Source organism: Triturus cristatus, chromosome 9 (assembly GCF_964204655.1).
Source record: "Triturus cristatus chromosome 9, aTriCri1.1, whole genome shotgun sequence".
NCBI lineage: Eukaryota > Metazoa > Chordata > Amphibia > Caudata > Salamandridae > Triturus > Triturus cristatus.
Window position 1 is genome coordinate 768,419,410 of NC_140592.1, and position 24,409 is coordinate 768,443,818.

General features: G+C 43.5%; 1 protein-coding gene across 1 annotated transcript in view; it reads right to left on the bottom strand.

Moving 5' to 3' along the window:
* ARID4A (AT-rich interaction domain 4A) overlaps positions 1-24,409 on the bottom strand; it is a 326,144-nt gene that overhangs the window by 41,638 nt on the left and 260,097 nt on the right. Inside the window, exons 16-17 of the mRNA XM_085626128.1 lie at positions 19,273-19,508; positions 6,464-6,658 (exon numbers count right to left, since the gene is read on the bottom strand). Of these exons, the coding sequence (XP_085482254.1) occupies positions 6,464-6,658; positions 19,273-19,508 (431 nt within the window). The remainder of the gene's footprint in view (positions 1-6,463; positions 6,659-19,272; positions 19,509-24,409) is intronic.

Sequence of the window (24,409 nt, forward strand, 5' to 3'; positions counted from 1 at the left end):
GGGCCTGTTGCTGCTGCTGCCTGCCCTCAACCACGTCGTCGGGCTGACGTGAATGACTCGTTGGGGGCGGGTGTACTGCGGCGTAGCAATCTTAAAAAAATCTGCGCAAGCTGCCGCACCGCCGCTACCACCGCAGAACCAAAATTCAGCCCAATTAGTGTTCCGCCCACCGGCAACATCGAACAAAGGGCCACCATCAACCTAGCATATGAACAGTACTGCACATGAATCTCCTCTTGGTTCACTCAGTGTCACAGCCGCAACACTCTTCAATGGGACTCACTCGGGAGATGAGAAGAATACTCCGCGCTGACTCCGAGTTCAGTAGTGAGGTAAATATACCAATATCATCAAGGTAATATGTGACGTGCAGCAGATGTGTGTAGAGTAGACCCGGCCCTGATCATTAAGTGCCGGTGCTGAGCACCGGCACAAATTAAAGCACTGCACTGGGCCCCTCCCCCTGAGCGGGTCCCGTGGAGAGGCAGCCTAGAGGTAAAGGACGATACACTGCCTCCTACGTGGTACCACGTTGAATAAAAGGCCTCTCTACATACTCCGTAGTTATAGCGTTTTCATTACGTACGCAGAAAGTGCACACTTATTCAAACACGGCTCACCCGCTGCACAGTTGTTCTACGTGTGTATTTAGTCACGGCTCCAACACTGCGCCCGCGCCTCCTGGAACCCACCGCCCCCTTTCCCATAACACTTCCACACACGGTTCCTACACTTCGCGCGTATCTTCTAAACACTGGGCCAACAGCCCAACACTATGAGACACAGGACGAGCTGATTATCCCCTGCACGCCTATTGCAACACGTGTCCATTAGTACATATGCTTACAATGCCCCAGTTTCGGGACACTGATACTAAACAGATGATCTCGGGTCGGGCGGCAAAGGAGAAGGTGGGTGCATTCAACGAGAATTCGAACCCTCATTTTCAGGCTCTTGGTGCTAACGACTCAAACGTTGCATTGTGGGAGTTGTAGTCGGTCAATAAAGCCCAAAGCTAGAAAAACCACGTCGGTGTCAGTGTAAAAGCAGATTTTCTAATCTTTTGAACTCTTTTTTCCCCACAAACCTGCAGTTTGGGTCAATCTACTCCACAATACGCGTTAAATTAGGAAATGTGAGCAGCCAGCGACTTCTCAGCGCATTAACCCCTAATCTACCAATCTTGGGAAATTTCTGCACTGCGCTAAAAGGAAGTTTAGCGGGTCAGAAGCAACCATGATGACGGTCCATAAACTAATACATTCTCAGCGTCCGTTACTTGAAAGCGATAAACTAGGGATGGGCGCAGCAGCTCTTCATAAACAGGCGGGTTCGTTCATATTGGGCTCTCTCACAATCTCGTATTCCTGTATACTAGACTGGCCTTTGTCACCGCAGCAAAACTTGAACTGAAATACCGGAGGTGACAAAGAACGTCTCCCGAAACGTAGCCTATGGCGACACCAAAATGAAGCTGAAACCATATCGAACTAACCATTATTTTATCATTTCAGATGGAACTTGCGGTCTGGGGCTAGACAATTCAAGCTGTCTGAATCCTCCACGGCGCCATTTCTTTCCCTAGCCCCTTCCCTTATCGTGTTCCCCTGGGGACAGTTTAACACCTTCTCGCACCTATGAATGGCGGGTAACGAGCGCATCAGAAACACAAAAGAGGCAAACGAGGTCAGTGCTGAACACATTAAGGAGGCTGGGGCTCTTGTCAGCCACAATTTCCTACACCACGGGGCAACAACGCAGGGCGACCTGCTGAATAGAGACACTTAATTTCCATTTGAATATGTTCGCCTGCCGCCCTCGGGCACTACCTGTACTCAAAAGTGCTAAATGCAAGGTATCAATAGTACTAAATACAAATAAGATATCCCAGCTTGTAGGGCGTCAAATGACACGCCTGAATACCCCAGCATGCAACTCTTGCGTGCCTCGAATTCTACCAGACATGGCTAGGGGCTGTAGAGTACGTTTTATTATTTGAGACTAGCTCAAGAAGTGGCTGTGAAAATATGGCTCAGTGGCATGAGCACCAGTTGTATAGGGAGTCCACAACGTACAGAACACTTTAGCTAGGCGTCCCCGAAACCGGGGCCAGAAAATGCTGGTGATATACCAAGCACCACTGAGAAGCATACCAAAACAATAACGGCTTTCATATTTGTCAATTTGTTTATAGTACCAAATGAATGGTGCCCATGTGACATCGTTCAATTACTGCTTCCAAGAATATTTCTTGACGCGCGAAATGTGGCTAAAGAGCGTCCAAATCCGGGGACAGTACTTGGGCAACATCCAAACAGCAGCGTAGCATGGGCCCTGGTGCAAGCAAGGAAACTGGACGTTTGATCGCGGTTGGTGTAGAAAATACAGCATTTGACGGGGTTCGATGAGCCCTGGTGCCACTGCACTTGCTGCACCAATGGCACCTACGCCCCTGCACAGAAGCGACCGAGCCGTGCTTCAGCACAATCTCTCACGCGTGGTCTTTCATTCTTACTGCACTGCCACATAACTAAATAGCAGAATGAGCACACACATTCGGCGCAGCACATCATTCTTAAAGGGAGCTCTACACCAACCCATCATGACTACATTTTTGTCATTTCCTTGCCCCCCCACCCCACGATCACTATGAACATTCACACGGCAGACTCCCCGCTGTGTGCGGGGTTCCCTTCTACGAATAGCGGGATCAAACAGCTGGCATTGAGCGTTCACTGAGGCTAGAGAGGCACATTTAGCACTTTTCTCAAACTCACGCAAGAAAAATCATGGAAACGTAGGCTACACAAGGAGCAGAAATTCTGAGGTATTCGTGTGAAGGAACGGCTCCCAACAATGCTTAATTTGTAAAAAAGGAAAAAAACAAAGTGCCAGGGTCTCCGTCAGGAGACCGTTGCAACATGCACCATCCATTGCCTCTGCCAGCGCTGCCATGGTCAGTACCCACACACAATATTAACCACCGCACTCCTACAACAGTGACAAGTCACACCATCCCTGACCCCCAAAGCTATGAGAATGGCTTGGGCGGCAGGCGTTAGTCATTTTCCGCGTATATAGATCATTAAACAATTGTTGTGCTCTTCTCATCCACTTATTAGTTAAACAGTGCCACCATGTGGCAGACTATCATAAGTTCCGGTGTTGACAATATATTGACTTTCGAGCACCGGAAACCACCGGCTCAAGTTAGCAACCAAACTAGCACGGCAGCACACTGTGTGCATGGCAGGTAGATGCACACCCAGGTCCTGACCGCGGCCAGCACCACAGATCCTGGTCCTCAGACCACCCACCACTATGACGCCAGCACCTTCCAGGCCTCAACATCAGATGCCACTCCACCTGCCAACTCGTGTCGCCAAAAGACACCCAGGACCCTTTCTCCTGCCACAACTGCACCTTCGCCTGCCACCGCACACCAAACCGACCCACACAAACCAGACACGATCCCCACAGCGGTGTCCTAATCAACACATGCCCCCTCCGCAAACATGCCATGGAGATGTGGGATCTCCCAGACTCAGTCTCCCCGACATCCCCTTCATCACAGCAACCTGGATGAATGCCACCCCATCCCTGGACAACACAATCCCAGAAGGTTACAAAATCATCCACAAGGACCTCTACACCCGACCGGGAATTGCCATTGCACACAAAAACACCCTAATCATCACAACCATCTCGGGCGACAACTCTACCACCATGGAGCACCTCCACTTCCAGACCAAACCAACTTGAACACCACCCTCCACGGCAACCTCATCTACATACCTCCTAGACCCTGCCCCCCCGTTCAGCGAATCCCTAGTCAACTTAATCGCACAGCATGCTCTCACCTCCACGGACTACATCCTCCTCGGAGACCTCAATTTCCACCTGGACAACCTAGATGACCACAACACATCATCCCCACTGGAGAACCTCGCCACCATCGGACTCAAGCAACTGGTCACCTCTCCAACCCACTCAGGACACACTCGACCCCATCTTTTCCGCAAGCAGCAACATCTCCTTTAGCCACGCCTCCGAACAGCGGATCGATCACCGCTGCGTCCATTTCTCCTTCACCAAACCAACGGCACACCAGCACGGTCACCCACGCAGAAGCTGGAACAAGGTCAACGATGACCAACTCACCACCACCCTCATCGCAACCCCACCACAAACATCCACGGACGCCAACGTCGCTGTACGCAACCTCCACTCATGGATCTCCAACAGCTACAACACACAGGCACCCCTCAGGAAACCCTCTGGCAAGAAAGCCAAGAGGTTCTCACCAACCCTCCAAGAGTCCAGGCACACCTGCAGGCAGCTGAAAAAAACCAGGGGGAAGCAGCAAGGCCTCAGCATACAGCGCAGCCTTCCAAACTGCACTCACCTAACACCACCACCACCACCACCTCATCAAATCAACTAAGAAAACGGCTATACAAGAACACAACGCCAACGCACACAATGGCAAACTACTCTTCACCGTGGTCAAAGAGTTCACCAAACCCAGCATGGAGACGAAAGATCTCCCCCCCCCACCAAAGACCTCTGTGACAACATTGCCACCTTTTTCCACCGCAAGATCAAACCGATCTACAACAGGTTCACTAACCAAACCCACCGCACCCAATGGACCCAGACCCCAGCAGACCCTACTCAACTGGACCTCCCCCACCACCACCGACGATATCCTCAAGTTCATGAAGAGCATCCACTCTGGAGCCCCCTCAGATCCCTGCCCCCATCACATATTCAGAGCCAGCGCCTCCATCGCACTGAACTCTGCCACACAATCAACTGCTCCATCAAATCCGCCACCTTCTCTGAAGACTGGAAAAACACCAAGATCAACCAACCCCCTACCAAAGAAACCATCTGCCGACACAACGGACCGCAAGAACTACAGACCCATCTCCTTGCTCCCCTTCTCAGCCAAAGTCATAGAGAAGGCCATCAACACCTAACTCTGAGTTCATTTACTCAAACAACATCTTGGATCTCTCCCAATCAGGATTCAGAAGCAACCACAGCACCGAGATTGATCTCTTCGCTGCCAGAGACTACATCCGCATCCTCCTCAACGGAGGCAAAACCGCAGCCCTCACCCCCTTGGACCTCACAGCCACTTTCAACGACTCCCACAACACCTTCTGCACTAGACTTAATGATGCCAGAATCTACAACAAAGCCCTCGACTGGATCCGCTCCTTCCTCACCAGCCAGACAGGCAGATTTCCACCTTTTCTCTCAGAACCCACAGAAATCAGCTGAGGAGTGAGACAGAGCTCAAGCTCCTCTATGAGCTCCACCCTTTTCAACATTTATATTGCCCCGCTTGCAACCATCGTCAGAGACCACGGACTCACAGTCTCCTATGCAGACAACACCAAGCTGATCCTCTCCCTCTCAGACGAACCCACAGCTGCCATGAACAACTTCCACAGTGGAAGGAAGGTAGAAGCCACCTGGATGAAGGACAGCTGCCTCAAGCTCAACTTAGACACAATAGTTCTCATGCTGGGCTCAAACCCCTCTGCCTGGGATGACTACTGGTGGCACGCAGCACTCCGAATCTCCCCACCCCCCTCCAAACACCCACGGACCACTCACTCCTTGCTCTCAATGAACCACCAGAGCAACACCCTCCTGCTTCCATACACCCCGCCTGCTACAAAAGATAAAGGGTATCTCACAGAGACAAGGAAAACCATCACCCACGCACTTGTCAGCAGCAGACTCAACTATGGCAACATACTCTACGCTGGCGCCATGAAAAAACTCCAAAAGAAGCTGCAAAACATCCACAACGCCTCTGCCAGACTCATTCAGAACATTCCTCACTGCAGCCACATCACTGACCACCTGAGAACTCCACTGGCTCACGGTCAACAAAAGGATCACCTACAAGCTCCTCACATACGCCTACAAAGCCCTCCAAAACACCAGACTCGCATACCTCAACCACCGTCTCTCCTTCCACAACCCCACCAGACATCTCCACTCCGCATATCAGGCCCTGGCCACCATCCTATGGATCCGCAGGACCACAGCTGGAGGAAGTACCTTCTCCTACCTCGCTGCAAGGACCTGGAACTCCCTTCCTCTGCATCTCAGGCAATCATCTCTGCCTCAATTCAGGAAGGACCTCAGGACCTGGATCTTCGACAGAACAGCAGACCCCCCCCGTCCCCTCCTCTCCCATCCCCTCCCCCAGCACCTCGAGACCCTTACAGCTGAGTAGTTGCACTACAAAACCCTGATTGATTTCCTCACCCTGACAATGACAAACATCTGTATACATTATAAAGCCATACATTTTGGGGACTTGCTATTATAAGCGTTTGACACATTCCACATTACCCAAATAACCAGTTTACGTCACACGTGTCAGAGGCACCGCAATAAAAAAAAATTCTCCACATACAAGATCCAGCACTGTCCTTACCTGACATTCCACCCATAGTAGTGAACCAAGTATAGAACCTCGCCGTTGTCCGTTTCGGTACTTTTAATGTTGGCTTCATAGATTTTCTGCGTCTTCCCGCGGCCATATTTTACTTTCACTTTGGTTCCCGTTAAGGAAGAGTCCGAATCGTCGCAGTCATCCTCGCCATCCGACCCTCTGAGTTCAGTTTCTTTGCTGCAAGCAGAAGCGTACACTGGTTATTAAACTATGAAAGCAAATAAGGATTTAATGCGAAGACAACGATAAGAGGTACCTCATTTTTATGTATGCCCTTAACATTTGGACACAGGGCCATCACCAAAGACAATGCCACTGACGTGGCCGCCGAGACTTTGGTCATCAAAAACTCCCAGCGCATGGAGTGTGAACCCAGACTCCGAAAGCACTTCAGGACCATACAAGTAGGCCAGAGGAGCTACACAAATACTTTTAACAGTCATCCAACACACTCGTTTCCAACTAGCATTTCAAACCAACAAAAAAAAAAAAACAGGATGTACTTTTTCTACACAGCAGCCAGATGTGTTTGTGTTCAAGGAACAGGAGTCTCCTTTAAAACGGTAGTAGGACACGTTTTTTACCATTAAAACATTATTTCCGAAAGACACAACGTCTTAATGTGTGTTCCTTTTTATTGAAATATCACAGGAATTAAATAGGACTGACCAGCGAAAAGCTAAAAAAATGCCAAAAAAGGTTGATCAGTCGCACCAGGGGATCTTGGTGGCTGAAGCAACCCCTGAAGGGCTGGGAATGCTTATACAACCAGTGCAGATGTTCTCCTGGTATACAATGCAAATAATCTCCCAGCCCTACTTTCTAACTGAAGACTTAGAAAGCCGAAGACATTTCATTAAGAGTATAATAATAAATATGGATGTTCCAGATTTTCAAAGTGCACATTACTAGTGGTCACTTGGCACCAACACTATTAGTCGTATGGCTCCCTCAGAGACTAATAGCGCAACTCTGCATTTGAGACAAAGAGGAGAGACATGGTTAGAGTCTTTTACTGCCATGCAGTAGGTTGTTAGTGGCGCTTAAGGCATGAGACAGGCTGTTCCACGAGGGAGAGACCAGAAATGACCAGGATCCTCTTTTCTCCATCATCAAAATCGCAGTGCCACCAATGTAACGTAGGCCACAGTCAAACGAAGTAACAAATTAACAGGGGGTCCTTTCATGAAAGAAGGTGTGGCTGCACCATAAATGGTATTATGTATCCAAGAGAGCACCTTAAATGTAACTCTGCTGGTCAAAAAAGGCCAACACAATAACCAAATTAGTAGCAAAGAAGGCTCAATTTTATAGGCGCCTCAAAGGCAGGCTGCTAGAATTTCAATTAGTTGAAGCCAGCATGAAAGACATTTAGAGCCCGAAGTACAGAGCATTCTTGTTATTGTGATGAGCATACACCTTGAGTACTGCTAAAGTAGAGCAGGATGTTCAAGCCAGGGCAAGATCTTACACAATACCTTGAGAGGAAAGACTCAGGCTGCAACACACCTTTGATTTTGAGTAGTAAAAGGTAGTTTACATTCATCCAAGCACCTTAATAAAACATTTAATTAATTTGGTACAAAGGCATAAATCAAATTCATTGGTGGTTGTTCTCAGGAGTAAGTGAATTTCATCCTTTGAGAGGATATTTGTGCAGTCAGAATCTCAACCAAGAGAATAAGGCTTGCAAATGCAGTGCATGAATGAGTCAGCTACTTACCGACACTGTAGTTGTTCAAAACACTAGCATCTGCTGCCATCACTAAATCACCAGTGTTCAAATGTACAGCAAGGAGCTGTGGAGAGTCCAAAAGCTCAGTCTAATCTCGTCTGAGATTTAACCCTTTTCCAAAAATAGGAGGGAAATTGCTCATTTGCAGGCTAGATCACAGGAGGTATTCACAGCCCCCCTCACCACTCTTAACCCCAAGTCACCTATTTCTACTCCTCAGTACGCCTGAAGTTGGACCTAAAGGGCACTCCTGCACCCAAACATTGATCCGTCGTGTGTGTTCAGTTTGAGTCAACAGCTGCCTTACGTCCCAGATTCCCATTGTGCACTGCTGGCCGAATGGGCTTGCCCCTCCCCTAACCTCTTGTAAAGGGTGAATATCACCAGACAACATGTAAAAGTGAAAGCCAGTGAAATTCATGGGATTGAAATAGGTCAGACATGGGCTTAACATACATTCCACAACCTGGGGTACAGGGAGCACCTAGGTCATCCAAACATGTAATTTGCTGCAAGTCAGAAGTGCAAGATAGAAGTGAGTCATAATGTGGTGATTGATACTGGCCAACAATTGCAGTATTTTCACACACAGCTACAAGCAACAGATACACCAGGATGTCAAAGGCAGCAGACAGGAGCAAAAAGTCCATGATATCACTGGCCATAATTCAAAAGGCCTTCAATAGAGAAGCCAAAAGAGATGTTCGTCCTTTGGACTGAAACTTGGTCTAGAGAACACAGACAAAGTGCTGATTCAATAATTAATAACGGAAATGCCACTGTCTTTCAGCCAACTCCAAATTACTGGGCTTTAGGCATGTACATAAAGAGAAGTTTAAAATTCATCACCTCCAAGGCTCGCTTCTTCAGATGTGAAAAGACTATCACTTACTTCAATTTGTGTAGAACCTGCCTGGACAATGGGACAACAAGATTTTGCAGGAGATCGAATATCCACCAAAAACCGTGCTACCAAAGAAAAACCCCTTCCTCTTCAAATGGATAAGTCTTTAACAGACTTCTCTTTTGAAAGACTGCTGCAGCAAAATAAACTCCTTTTTGTGTCAAAATCTTTAAAGAATACAAAACCGATCCAGCGCAATCGAGCCCAGTTCAGGTGCGAAGATGTACAGATCTCAAATTTAAGAACATAGCATTTCCCCAAGTTTTCAGCGTAATAAAGTCCTTTTTGAAAGACAATCTTACCACAGTCTAGGCAGTGGCATCTACTTCTAAACCAACTAGTAGTGGTGCAGTCATGCTCGGCCAAAACAGGTCTTTTTCTCTTTATTTTGGGTAACACAGGAAGTCATCCTTGTCTAAGACTAAACAAATGAAAAGATCATGTGGCCCCCAATTCTATAGATAACCGTTTTACACAGTATATATTTATATAGTGCTTAACACCAGTTTAGGCAGCTTCTAAGCAATGTAAATACTAATATGGTGCTACTATCAGAAAAAAAAAATTATACTCAATTTATTAATCCGATAAAGCTTGAGGATTGTGTTAGGCCTGCAGGGATTCAAACATGTAACATGCATGTCATATCCTATATGCTCTGAGTGTGCTAACTCAATTTATCATGCATGAAAATGTTGCATTCATACAGCTGGCATGGACCAGTGCGGGACACAGCTGATGTAAAAGCCTTAATCGATATAACACGCGGTCAATCTATTATGAGCCATACAGAGGGCATAACTTCAGCCAACTGAAAAAAAGTTGCCTTAAAGGGGTTAGAGGTGAACTGATGTCCAAACATTGCTTGAAATACTAGAGGGTAGGGCATGAAGAGTTACACTTCAGCAGACAAGTTGACGTTGTCTAACCAACCTCTCCTGAGAAACTTACAGCAAAAATATCAATTTCTTGTTGTGGACTGTTGTGAAATAGTCTATGCGCAGAAAGCCAGTGAGCTAACAGCCAAATAACTTTTAAATTAGACACTAGAGACAAATGTCAAGAGGAAAACAGATTTAAACAAAGTACAAACTTCTTTGTGGATACTGTATTCTCCACATTAAACTGAAGAAATGTCCTTATCTCTTACTCTGCTTGTAAAATATGCTGGCCTTCAAAGACCATAAAGGTCAAGGCCCTTCTAACTATGCCCTTAGTCTGTTTTCCATTACATTATTAACCCACTTCCTTCATAGTCTGATTTTGGCATGCACAATTAAGGTTGGGATGGTCGAGGGTGGTAAAGTCTAAGAGCATCAGTGGTGCTAAATCACCTGGATCAATATTCCTAAAGATGGAGGTTTCAATGTGCAACAAGACTACATTGCTACCCTGCCAGGAGCAGATTTTGTTGTATGTGATCTTGGAGGCTCAGTGGCTTGCCTTTTCAATCATTTATTGAAATAGATTAACTTCCCCCAAAGAACAACTGACCTAACACGAAGGACAGGAATTTACCTCCGAGGATGTAGGGTTAAGAGACTTCGGTCTCGATGTAGCATTATCACATCACATCATAAATACAGCTTTTTGCAGACTCTGGTGTAATACCAAAATATTTTGTGATGGATGTACTTATCGTTCACAGCGCAAAAATGACATTGTTAAGGATTCGCAGAAACCCTGCACTATTAATATTATGAAAGATCAGCATTCCATTTGAGAATTCATCTGAATGCAGGTCTGCAAGACCTGACATTTACACGGAAAAACGCTGCAATATAAAAATAAAATGCCATGATGAAAAGGGACATTAAGGGGGAGAAAGAAGCAGGCCACCTGGACCGCTGTCTGCTCTTCCCAAATCACGCGGCCTACATTTATAAAAGTAAACCGATCGTAACATATATGGATACCACCCCTTGAGGTATCTGCATCCAATCAATTGCTTGAGACTGCACACCATGGATGCATTTCATTGTGTTTTTTAGTGAGGATGATTCCTCTTTCATGCACCCTCTTCCTTGAGAAGTGCAAAGAACCACAATGTTTACAGTGCAAATGACAAAACCTGCAATTCTGGGCATCGCAAGCTCTGGAACTGCATAACCCTTTTGTACTTTGGGGTCTCAATCTTCCAGAGTCACCTCCTGAAAGGTAATACTGGCCTTTTTCTGCCCTTACCACTTTCAGTTTTCCTGGGCTCAGCCTCTACCAAGGAGATGCCCAATATAGTCCATTGTAACTTTTGTAGAAAGTAATCCTGAACAAAGTTACAACCGTCAATTGCTGAGTCCGATCTATCGTTTACTAGCGACAGATAGTGGAGATGCTTTCTGGTCGAGCAGAAACATTTACTGTTTTTTTGCCGAAGTGTTAAATAGTGTTTGCATAATTGCATTCTCATATTGCTTACTCATTGCCCTGAGCTCCAGAAGCATACGTTCCAAGACTTTCATATTGGCCATTTTTTAAATTGTGGGTAGAGACAGAATTTTGTATACAATATGTATGTAATATATATATATATGATGTGATCAAGACTGCCGTTGGGCAGTCGAAACGCGTCAGGCTGGGCACCTGCTTACAATGGAATATGCACTTGCACGTTTGAATATGCAAAAATAAAAAATAATTTTCTCCACGTCGCGGTCCGTACCTGCTTTGGGTCAGGAAAAGGATAGTTTTAGGATTGCGATATATATATATATATATATATATATATATATATATATATATATATATAATATAAATAGAGACATTTGAAGGGTTAATTCTTTACAAAGGACAACTTCATTGCATCAGTCATTTGACACTACACTGATCTCACCTAACTAGCCAACGTCCGTTTACTTTTCATTGCTTCTTCACTAAGCTTTCCAGCAATGACAGTTTTATACTTCATGCATATAATAATCAGCTATCTGAGCATTTTCCTTAAGAAACGTATGACTTTTAACTAAAGAGAGAACATATTTTAATCTGATCCGTTTCGGTAAACGTCAGGTCAACATCAACTCCTAAAGACAACACCCAATCAAGGATATGCCCTTACATCTGTGGTGTAGGTGGAGCAGAGTTTTGTTTAAAACCCAATTATTCAAGGGTTGTCCAGAGTCAGTTTTGCAGCAGCACCATCTCGAGATTTTTAAATCTCCCAGATCATTAAGATAAAGGTGACTTGCTTTAACTGGAGACTGACAACTAATTTGATTTCAGAGCGATTAATTGTTGGGAGGCAGTTACAGAAATAAGATAGTGAGAGTTTCAGTAGGAACCAGAATGACTTTTACTACCAGAAGGTCAAAAGCTGAAAATTGATGGTTGTTAACTACAAACATTTCAATATGTTTGTTAAAATCCACAACCTCCCAACTTTGCTTGGCTGATATACTCTAGGAAGAACATGGGATTAGTATTAGTCAAGTTCAGAGGCAGAAGGCGGTGAGGAAGAATTCTGTTGGTCATCCTTGATGGGAGATTGTGTGCAGAGAAACCACGTCAGGCGAAGTTGGCCAGACCATCTCCACTGGCCAATACTGGGTGATCAGCATCATCCCTGTCCCATATTAGAGTTTGATGATACATTGTTAATAATGAATGGCAGAGATAAAAACTTATTTTCACCAATGCTTTCTAAAACCTGCTGTGATGTAAACATGGAAACCATAAGGTTATAATAATAAAAAAAATGTTAAAAATAAGCATCACATTCAATTTTAATTTAACAGTACCCGGTTCCTCCAAGCAAGCAAATGCACTTAGGACATAGTAACTCAGTTTTAACGTACATCACAGGAAAATGTTATTAGCCGAAAGAAAATTTACCATGTACTTTGAATTACTGTAACCTGAAGACAGTTTATACACAAGCACGACTAGGAAAATAAAGGACAAGGCACTGAAAGAACACGTTTTTCAAAATAAAGGATTGGCCTCAACAGTTCAGGCCCTGAAGTGCATGTATGATCAGGAAAAAATGCAGTCACTCATGGTGCAAGACAACCAATGGCTGAAGACAGCGGAGTCATAGCACCATGTTTTGAAGGACAGATGCAAAATGTTAACCACAGCTGAACACACAAATAGATGAAGGGAGTGTGATCCGGAATGACGTGTGTATGTGTGTATATATATATATATATTCACTGAAAAAACCATAGGTTTTACACGTTATAGTTAGCGGAAATTTTACTGATAAAAAACCAGTGAAATTGCCCCGTTATAGTTAGTGCTGGCAACTATAACTCACGCGACCGCAATCCTCTGCTGATGCCAATACTGTATTTAGACACTTATTTGCCCATGTCTTCTTCCATACATTTTTAGCTATACATATATTACAAATATTTTTTTTTCATAAAGACACATATGTCATCAGCAGAAGATTGCGGTCGCGTGAGTTATAGTTGCCAGCACTAACTATAACGGGGCAATTTCACTGGTTTTTTATCAGTAAAATTTCCGCTAACTATAACGTGTGAAACCTATGGTTTTTTCAGTGAATTTGCAAGGTTTTTTAAATGCTAATTCCTAACTATAACGTGTGTGAAACCTATGGTTTTTTCAGTGAATTTGTACGGTTTTTTAAATGCTAAGTTACTTTACGCCATTCGAGGCGTGCGCGCCCACTTAACGCAGTTCGTTCCGTGCACGGTTTTTATCAACTTTAATAAGCCCTGTACATTTGGTGGCCTTCGGCCACCAAAAGCACAGGGGGTGGGGTCAATGTGGATAGTGTTTTTTTTATTTCGATTTTATAATTTCATGTTACCAAAATTTAGTTTTTTTTACCTATTAATAAGCCCTGTACATTTGGTGGCCGATGGCCACCATAAGCACAGGGGGTGGGGTAAGTGTGGATAGTGTTTTTTTTTTTTTTTTTACCGTACGCTTACGGTAAGCGTACGGTAAGCGTACTCGGCGAAATTGCCGAAAAAAAAATAAAACCGTTTTTGCTCTTGGGGGATGTTTGGGGACTCCCTCAACATGACTATGTGGGAGGGAGTTGTCAAAACAGCCCCGTAACATGTTTTTGGCCATCATGTTTGATAAACAACACTCAGTGCGAGAGACAAAATGGCGGACGCCGCTTCCTGGTTTCGGCCGATTCGAATGTTTACTAAGATCTAAGAGCCAATCAGAATCGCGCTCGCGCACGCCACCGTACGCTTACGGTAAGCGTACGGTAAGCGTACGGTAAGCGGGCTCAGATATATATATTGATTTAAAGGCTATTTTCTCAGAATCTACTGAACAGATTTACACCAAACCTACAAAAGGCACTTCCTTGACCTAGGGACTACCTCTCTGCCAAATTTCGAGTAATTCTGTTCAGCCGTTCGGGCTGTAGCTCGTTCTAAAGGTCCTATGGAAAAATGCATGGGGAAAACGCGTTTTGGGACCCCCCTTTTATCTCAGCCCCCGCTTGACGGATCCCCCCGAGACTTTCAGGGTAGGAGCGGAGCGTAGCGCCCCACCTATTTTGAGAAATTCGCGAGGATTCATCGACCGGCGCCAAAGTTATTCAAAATAGAATGTTGAGGTTTTCCTATGGAAAAGGGGTCCTAACTATAACTACCTACTGGCAGAGGATTGCGGTCGCGTGAGTTATAGTTTCCTGCACTAACTATAACGGGGGAATTTCATTGGTTTTTTATCAGTAAAATTTCCGCTAACTATAACATGTGTGAAACCTATGTTTTTTTCAGTGAATATATATATATATATATATATATATATATATATACACACACACACACACACACACACACACACACACACACACACACACACACACATATATATACACACACACACACACACACACACACACACACACACACACACACACACACACACCACTTTCGTCACTTTCACACTAAGAGCGCTCTCAGGAAGGATCATGTGATCAAGCCTTTGGTTAAGGTGAAACGCATTGTGATTAAACAGCAGCAACTACGAATGACGCTGTGTCTTCCTTCCTGAGAGCGCGCTTAGTGTGAAAGTGACTTAAGTGATTAATTAGCCGGACTGCTCCGCCGGCGTGCGCGCCCCTCTGCGTGGGTCCACTGAAGTCCAGAAGGAGTATGGTGTGTTTTGCGGATATATATATCCCATATTTATGCCAAGGGACAATATCGATATTTTTGCAGATAAAATGATTCAGGAACTTAGAGTTTTGGCAACTGAGAGTAGCAATACATTTAACATGTTGAAAAACAAAGAACCAGTTGGATATTCAAAGACCATGCAAAAAATTAAAGCACGTTCCGACATCGTGGTACGTTGGTCCGACAAAGGAGGGAATATCGTACTTTGGCCCCTTGATATGTACAACAAGGAAGCTTTGAATCAACTTTCAGACACGAACTGCTATGTACGGATCAGTGCCACTAACATCATCAGTACTAAAGAAAGATTCCATGGAGGTTTATATGAATGGAAACGGAATGGGTTAATAACCAAAAATGAACTTGATTTTCTAAAGAATGACTATCCTGTGACACCACAATTATATTTGCTACCAAAAATTCATAAAAATGCAGAGTGTCCTCCCGGCAGGCCAATCATATCTGCCATCGGGAGTTTATTTGAAAATACCAGCAAGTTCATAGACTTTTTTCTGCAGCCTTTTGTACGTACTTTACCAGCTTATATCAAAGATACTGGCGATTTTCTTACCAAGATTTTTGATTTTAAATGGCAAGAGGATTATTTGTTTGTTACACTAGATGTACAGAGTTTGTATACTAGTATAAGACATCAGGACGGCATGAGAGCTACCAAACATTATTTGGACACAGGAGATTCAAGTTTACATGAACATACAGTGATGTTGTTAAATATGGTGGAGTGGTGTTTAACCAACAACATTTTTTTGTTTGACAGGCTTCTATACAAACAGGTACAAGGTACAGCCATGGGTACTTGCTTCGCCCCCAGCTATGCGAATTTGCATATGGGCTGGTGGGAGGAGCAAGTACTCATGACACAGTGCAATACTCAAATGTGTGAAAATGTTGTTGTATATCAACGTTATATTGACGACATCTTTATTGTGTGGAAGGGCAGTGAGTCGAGTGCCATTGATTTTGTGAATGTGATCAATACCAATGATTTAAACCTTAAGTTCACAGGCACTATAGACAAGCAGTCCATTGTGTTTCTTGACTTAGAACTTTACACCATGAGAAACCGTATACACACACGTACACACCGCAAACTGACATCAGGGAATGCCATCTTACATGCTCAGAGTTTTCACCCTGTTAAACTCATTGAGAGCATTCCCTTTACCGAGTGCCTCCGTATGAAGAGGAACTGTAGCACCACTGAGAGCCTTACTCTAGCGACAAACAATTTGTGTACAAGACTCAGGAACAGAGGCTACAATGAAAAGACTCTTAAATTAGCCAAGGAGAAGTGTCAAAATATCCAAAGAAAAGATCTTCTTTTCAAGAACAAGGGCCAAAAACTAACCTTAGGGGAAACAGCCCAACAGACACCCAGGCTAATCATTGGCTACAACAGTTTCCATCAGAGATTCAGACAAATTCCATACAGACATTGGCCGATAGTAAGATGTGACCCTGTTATAGGTCCTTCATGTGCTAAGTTCCCCCAGTTAACTTTCAGGAGAGCCAAGTCCATGAAACAGGAACTTGTATCAAATGCTCCTGTATCCAACAAAGGTACCAGCTGGCTAAAAACCCAAAGAGGATTTTTTAAGTGCACTAAGTGCAAAGCCTGCCAGTACGGAATCAACACCAAATCTATCGTGACCCCTCTCAGAAAAACTCCCATTGAGATCAGGGAGCACTTCACGTGCAAAACCGAATTTGCGGTGCACGTACTACGCTGTACATGCAACAAGATGTACGTTGGCAGCACCATTCACCCGGCACATGTCAGAATTCTGCAACACTTAAGGGCAATTAACAACAAAGACCCGACATACCCAGTTGCTCGACATATCAACAGAGTACATGATGGCAGGGCAGAAGATTTGGTATATTTTGTGGCTGACAGTATTAAGAAAAATGTCAGGGGTGGAAATAGACAACTTGCACTAAGAAAGTTAGAGTCACGATATATAATCCAATTAGATTGTAAGATTCCTAATGGCTTGAATGCCGACGAAGCATTAAGTGTTCATCTATAAATTCTAAACTGCTTTTTCAAAAAATCCTTGTAACAATCCTTTGAGTCTTAATCCAGTTTTTGTTTATTGGTTCAGCTAAATTGTTTAAAATACGTGCTCAGTAAGTCCCCCTATGCTAATATATGGCAACTATTGAAAAATACTATGAGGCTTCATTGTTTTAATTGGTCATCAACACTAGATTTTCTAAACAGTGCCTTATAGAAATGCCCACTTGGGCTTTATTTCAAATGTTTACAAATAGCACTGTCTCTTTGGGAACTTTTTCCTTATTAATACGAATAATGATGGACTGATGTACCTCTTTTTTGAATACTTTGTATAGTTATTTTACAAAGTGACACTTGTCTGAGGAAAGACTTGTTTAACAACAGTATTTCTTTCATGTTAATTGTTTTGATTGGTTGCCAAGTAATCAGGGGGTGTGTATCATGTGCACGTAATCAGCTTATAAGCAGTGTATGTGAACTGGGTTTGACACAGTGAGCAAGGCGGACTTGTTCGCCGAAACGCGTCTGAGCCACAGCTTTTTTGAAATAAAGCATTTCTTTAAGATTCATCCCACGGACTCAGTGCCTGATTCGTATGCATGGAACCCGGTTTGGAGTATATATATATATATATATATATATATATATATATATATATATATATATATATATATATAAATAAAAAACAGAAGCAGAGAACTCTAGGTAGTTCTCAAGTTTAGGTGGAAAGCAGCTCCTGTATAGAGGACCCTCAACACCAGTGACACTCTAGATCGGCTCACCTCAAACGTCTGCTTTTCTATCAAAGTCTTTAAGCGTATGATTAGCACAGTGCCATCCACGCCGAGACAGAATGGGACAAAGTCTTTGCCAATTCTACAGCAAAGTATTTAAGCATAGGAGTAGCACAGTGCTGTCCATGCCGAGCTGTAAAATGACAAAAACCCTTTACCACTCTAGGCATAGTATTACAGCTTTGAATTAGAAAAATTACCAACCAAGGCAACCTTAAAGGAAAAAAGCAACCCCTGACACGTGTTGCGCTCTCATTAGAGCTCATAAGAGAGGTATAGCTTTGTCCAGACACAAGAGAGTACCCAGTATAAGTCCCTTATAAACAGAGTGACGCACAAATTATGCAAAAAAAGAACACTCTGGGTAGTTCTCAAGTTTAGGTGGAAAGACACACACACACACAGGCACACGGAAAGACACACCCAAACACAGGCAAACCCAAAGGCACACTGAAAGGCGCACACACACACAGGCACACGGAAAGGCACACAAACACACACAAGGAAAGGCACACGCACACACACACACCTAAATTAGATAGGCCCATAAAAGAAAGTAAAAGATTAAGTAATGAAGATGAAAAAACTGAACCCTGGAGAACAAGACACAGAAGACAGTGAGGAATACAACTATGTTAAAGTGTATCACCGGCCGAGTCCTGTGCTACCAGAAATGCTGCACCATAGAAGTGCTGGGCTATGAAAACTGTGATCACCTAATCAATAAATTACCATGTGGGGATCTACTGTATCAAGTGCCACGGAGAGCTATAAAAGGACAACCTACTAAATGGTGTTACAGTTTGGAAAGATCAGCTACCACTAGTGACTGTGCTGCAGCCAGGGTGAAGCACTGTCTGTAGGGGATTCAGAAAACGGTTAGTAATTCCCCATTTCCAAACTATGAAGTGAAGGTAGTAAGGCAAAAGGCGTGCATGCATAGTTTAGGGTGACAATTTCCAATGCCATAGATATGTGGGGGGGGGGGAAAGAAAAGGCAAAAGGAAAGTTATAATAGCTCCAACCCACAAATATCTACTTTCTCTAGTGTGTACATATCAGTCTTACACCCACCACCCTCCAAACCCAAAATAATTACCAAAAACTGACAACCTCACCACCAGCGTAGTGGCAAAATTGCGATCTTGGGAAAGCACGACAATAAGCAGTAAAATCATGAATATGTGTTATTTCAAATACCTACCTTTCTCTGCTCCTTTCATCATCGTCATCCAAATCTCCATCAGAATCTTCTTGTTCTTTTTCTTCACTGTCTCCCTTTAACCTGGGAATGGTTCTCCTCCCAAGTGGTGTTTCAAAATCCCTTCTTTCAATGTCATCAATTGTATCTTTATTTTCTTTGTTACTCTCCTTTAATTGGTCAATATCTAAAAAATCCTTGTTGGTGGGGGTTGCATCTTGAATTATTTTCCGCCGCCCCTATAGTTAAGAGAGAGCTTACATTGAAACAATTTCAAATTACCTAGGAAATGCTACTCGCATTTAAAATAAGCTTGTGGCTATTAAACAGTTTAGAAAGTGGTTAAAGAAAGAAAATAGCGCCCAACCCCAACATGCACATGGCTCAGATAAATGGTTTGGCTACTATAATTTTGAGAAGGGGAAAACAGCACTATAAAACTTTGACTGGCCAAAATTCAGATGTGTGAAACTCCCAGTATTACACCACAGCCTCCGAGGAAAATACAGTCACCTCATTAAAAAAAAAAACAGATTTCCACAGCATAGAAATAAAATTAAACATTTCTGGATGCTCAACTACATTACAAACCCTACCAAAAAGTAAATAACTTCCAAAGAAGAAGCATTCTCCCCCCCCCCCCCTCAATTTCCACTTTTGTAGAACTTTCTCCGTTTATATCCAACAAATTTTAGTAACATACTCGCACCTCCTCTAGTGTAAAATATCTATTTATTTTCCCAATACAGTATCATCAACCTTGATTTGGTTCACACCAATCCACAGTGAAATAGTTGAGGTAGTGAAGTGTAACAAGGCCTTTCTGACTTAATAATAACAGGGTTTCTCATTAATATCCTTCCTAACGTTTTTGAACAACAGAAATACTTCTATAGCAAATAAGGAAACATGACTTAATGAGTGAGTAGCATTAACGACTCAACATATTGATGGGTACTTGAAAGATTCCTCTAATAATACCCTACTGTATCAATATGGCTGCACAGTAGAGTTCCAGGAAAAAAATAAAATCAGCAACACATTTACATGGGAGTGCTTAGCAAACATGCGAGGAGATGACCATGCCAAATAGTCAAATGGAATACATTCATATTCGATTACTTAAAATCATTACATGATAGGTATAAAAAGCATTTACAATAGCACAGTTAAGAACAAAGGAAAATTTAAGAACCATTCACATTACTTTATTTTTTCATATTTTTATTAAGATATTTTTTCATAAGTTGTTAAGTGACAGGTGCATTCTATAAGCTTGCCACTGGACCATTGGTCAAAGCAGCTTCCATATATTGATGAATGGGGAGGGTTATATGGATACTGGTTAGTTCAATATATAGCAGTTTGCCAAGACAAGGGTCTTGAATTGACGTTAGTTTGAAGTAGCATTTAAGGAACGTGCGATGTCTTGCTTTACAATTCCAAACTCCCAGCTAACTTGTGCTGGTGACGCTGCTTTTGGTAACCGGAATAATATTTTGTAACTTCTTATCAAGTTTATCCAAAGTGTGTGCATCACGCCATTGAAGTACTTCTCTGCCTTAACGGATTGTAACATTCAAAATCAGAGTTAAAATAGGACCTTTCAAGGATTTATAAAGCGAAATAAAAGCTGAAGTTAAAGCACATGCCTTTGTCTGCAACTGCTGCAGATTAAACAAATATTCCTCAAGGATCTATGGTCGCACCCAGATAATATTCTGACACTTTATCCACCAGCTGATTTTGCAGAAACCAAGCCCTTTTCCTTGATCTCTTTATTTTGATTATCATTATTTAAGTTTTACTTATAAGGATCGCCACCATGTTGATGCTAGTGTACACACCCAGTTGGGTAATTAGTCTTTTTACGCCAATTTAGGTTTTATTTATTGGGAACATTGTCAGCATATAGTAGATGAGATATCACTTTGCCCCCCAACATTGGAGGCTGGGAATCCGTTTGGTCCATTGCAATTGTAATCTGTGATGGCTATAAGTTAAATAGAAGTGGAGAAAGCACACAGCCTTGCTTAAGCCCTGTAGATGTTTCAATTTTGCATGATACAAATTTCCCGTCTTCATTCTGATCCAGGTATTGAAATTACAATAGAATAGTTGTATCGCTTTCAGTTGTTCTTCAGTTTTGGGGCACACTATCAAAGGTGGATTTAACATCTACAAAAGTTAAGAACAGCAAGCTATTCGTCAAACGTTTTGTCAATAAGACCATGCTACAGGCATCTGGCAGAGTGAGCAGTGATATGGCTTGATTACATATTTCATGGTATTAATGACAATAAGCAACACCTGGAAACAAGCCGGTACAAAGAAAGAGCGAGTCCAATCTTTTATTCTAATATACAAAATGGCGGTTGTGTTGACTGTGTAAACATCTTCAGTTTTAGTGCGTAAACATCGTCAGTTTTAGAATTTGTTAGACAGGTTCGTTATGTTCTGTCTACAGCATGCTCATTTATAAAGCCTGTGAAATATGCACATGTCTAAATCCAAGCAGTTGGTGACAACCAAAGTCAAACGTAGGCCCTGGTAGGAACATGCTTGAGAACACTGGACATCAGAGTGCAACAAGAATTGAACTGACAATCCACAGCAAAAATGTTTTACATTTTAGAGTATTTAATAAAAATAGCACTCATGTAAAAATAGCATGACAGAATTCTAAGCATGTGCCTAAATGCAGTACATAGGCATCACAAATGAACCACCAATTGTGTAGGAAGTACCTCATATAATGGGATGAAAATGCACTATGGTGCCCAAGACTTGCATAGAGTAAGGATTAACGTCTTGGAGCCATTGTCTGTGCATTATGATAGCATGGTCCATGCCCACAAGAACCATACAAGATAAGCACTGAATAATGTAGGGCTTCATGCACCAGTAGATATCCAATACGATGAGAGAACTATCTAAACAAGCATTGGCATAGCCAATAGGTCTCTCTTTTGGGACCTTATTTAGTTATGCAGCACAATATCCTTGGTGCAACAACATTAACTGTTGCATGGTTAAACACTTATAAGGTCCCATGGGCGATACCTATTGGCTATGCAGCGTGCTCACACTGCTCACTAGTCGATAAGTTACGGCATGACATGCCAGGTGAGCGTTGTAGGTGAAGGGAAATCCTTTAAAGAGTCATTTTCTTTTTGGATTTCCCTTCTCTTTTTGAAACTCCGGAGCAACAACACTGTCCTGGTGTCACCAGGGCTCTAAGTGGAAGCTTTTTCAATATCATATACAACAAGCCATAGTTGTTGCTTATTTATCTAATGCAACTAATAACCATTGACAAAGCCAATAGTCCCGACTTGTAGGTATGATCTTACTTGTTGTATGATATATCTAGATGCAATGACAGAAACAACAAAATACAAGTCGGGCGGCAGACTATGCGAAGCACATGTTTTTTTTAGTTTAAGTGGTTTTAAGCCACGACCTTAGATTGGCCACGCCCCTTTGAGAGACCCTCCAGTTAATTCATCCCACTTAAAGCCCCGAGTACGCGCTATATAAAAACGCATAAATAAATACTATCCATGCAGGCTACGTGCCTGGAAAGCGTTTCAGAGATTTCACAAGGGTTATAAACGCGTTACCGTGCCACATGCCTGACCACATAGGTGTCAATGCTGCCCTAGCATATATCACCATAAACACAAGTTGGAGACCGAGCAGAGATGCTCTTGTAATTTTCTGGACAGGGAAATGTATCCTTTCAGCAGTAATTTGTTCTAAATTGCTATTCACTTCGTAATACCAACTATTAGGCACTCTCATGACCTTAATAAGGCCATCAGGGTAGTCGCAAGACTTTTCACTCTGCACGCAAGCCTTAGTCGCTGCTTTATTCTGGTGGCCACACATCGTCTTTTCTTTTGTGTTTAAACATTGGTTGAACGAGATCACTGGAAGTGACGTAGACTACCAGCCGCTATCCGGTATGTGCCACTTGTCACATCAGGAAGACCTCCGCTGGGCGTGGTTAATAGATAACGTATATGTATTTTCGTTGTCAGTAGGGGACGTCTAAGTTTCTGCCTTTTATGTTATTTTGTTATGTTATGTTATTTTTATTTGTACCGCGCACAGCTGCCCCAGCAAAGGGGCGTCCTGGCGCTTTGAGAAGGTAAACACAACACAGCACTACAAGCGGACAAAAGGAGACGAGACACAACAGATAAGCTAAACAAATAAAAAGGTCTTGATAGCCCGTCTAAACTGAAGGAGCTCATCGATGGCCCGGATTTGTGGAGGAAGAGAATTCCACCAACTCGCTGCCAGGACTCTAAAGGAGCGGCCACCAATTCTGCTCAACCTAAAACGCGGGACCACTGCTAAGTTCTGGCCTAGCGATCTAAGAGTGCGAGAGGGGACATAGGGGATCAGCAATTTCTCCAAGATTTGTGGGGGAGTACCCTTTAGGATTTTAAATGCAAAGCAGAGAACCTTAAATCTAATCCTCTGCTGCACAGGGAGCCAGTGGAGAGAGCGCAGAGTATTGGACACCGAGCATCGCCTAGGCAGACCTGTCACCAGTCGGGCCGCAGCGTTTTGAACCCGCTGGAGCCGCAAAAATTCTGACTGGTTTATCCCCGCCAGTAGGGAGCTGGCATAGTCCAGCCTGGACAGCACTGATGCTTGGACCACCAGCTGTCTTGTGGGTGCATCAAGAATTTGAGGATGGGTCGAAGTCCTCTGATGATGCCATAGCAAGAAGCCGCCACCTTCTTGGTATGACAGATGAAACTCGGAGAAGGATCAAGCCACACCCCCAAGTTTTTTATCTCTGCCGCTGGGAGGGGAGTCACACCCAACTCCGAAGGCCACCATTTGTCATCCCACAAAGCCACCTGTTTACCAACCACCATAATCTCCGTCTTCTTGGTGTTTAACTGGAGACAGTTGGAATTCATCCAGTTAGCCACTTCCCGCAGACCATCACAGAACCTGGGAGCCTCGAGGTCTGAGTCCCCACTCAGTGTGACCGCCAGCTGCGTGTCATCTGCGTAAGAGACCATGGTCAGGCCCCACCGCTTGACGACCGTAGCCAACGGTCTCACATACCGATTGAAAAGGGTGGGACTCAGTGAAGACCCCTGTGGGACGCCCTGGT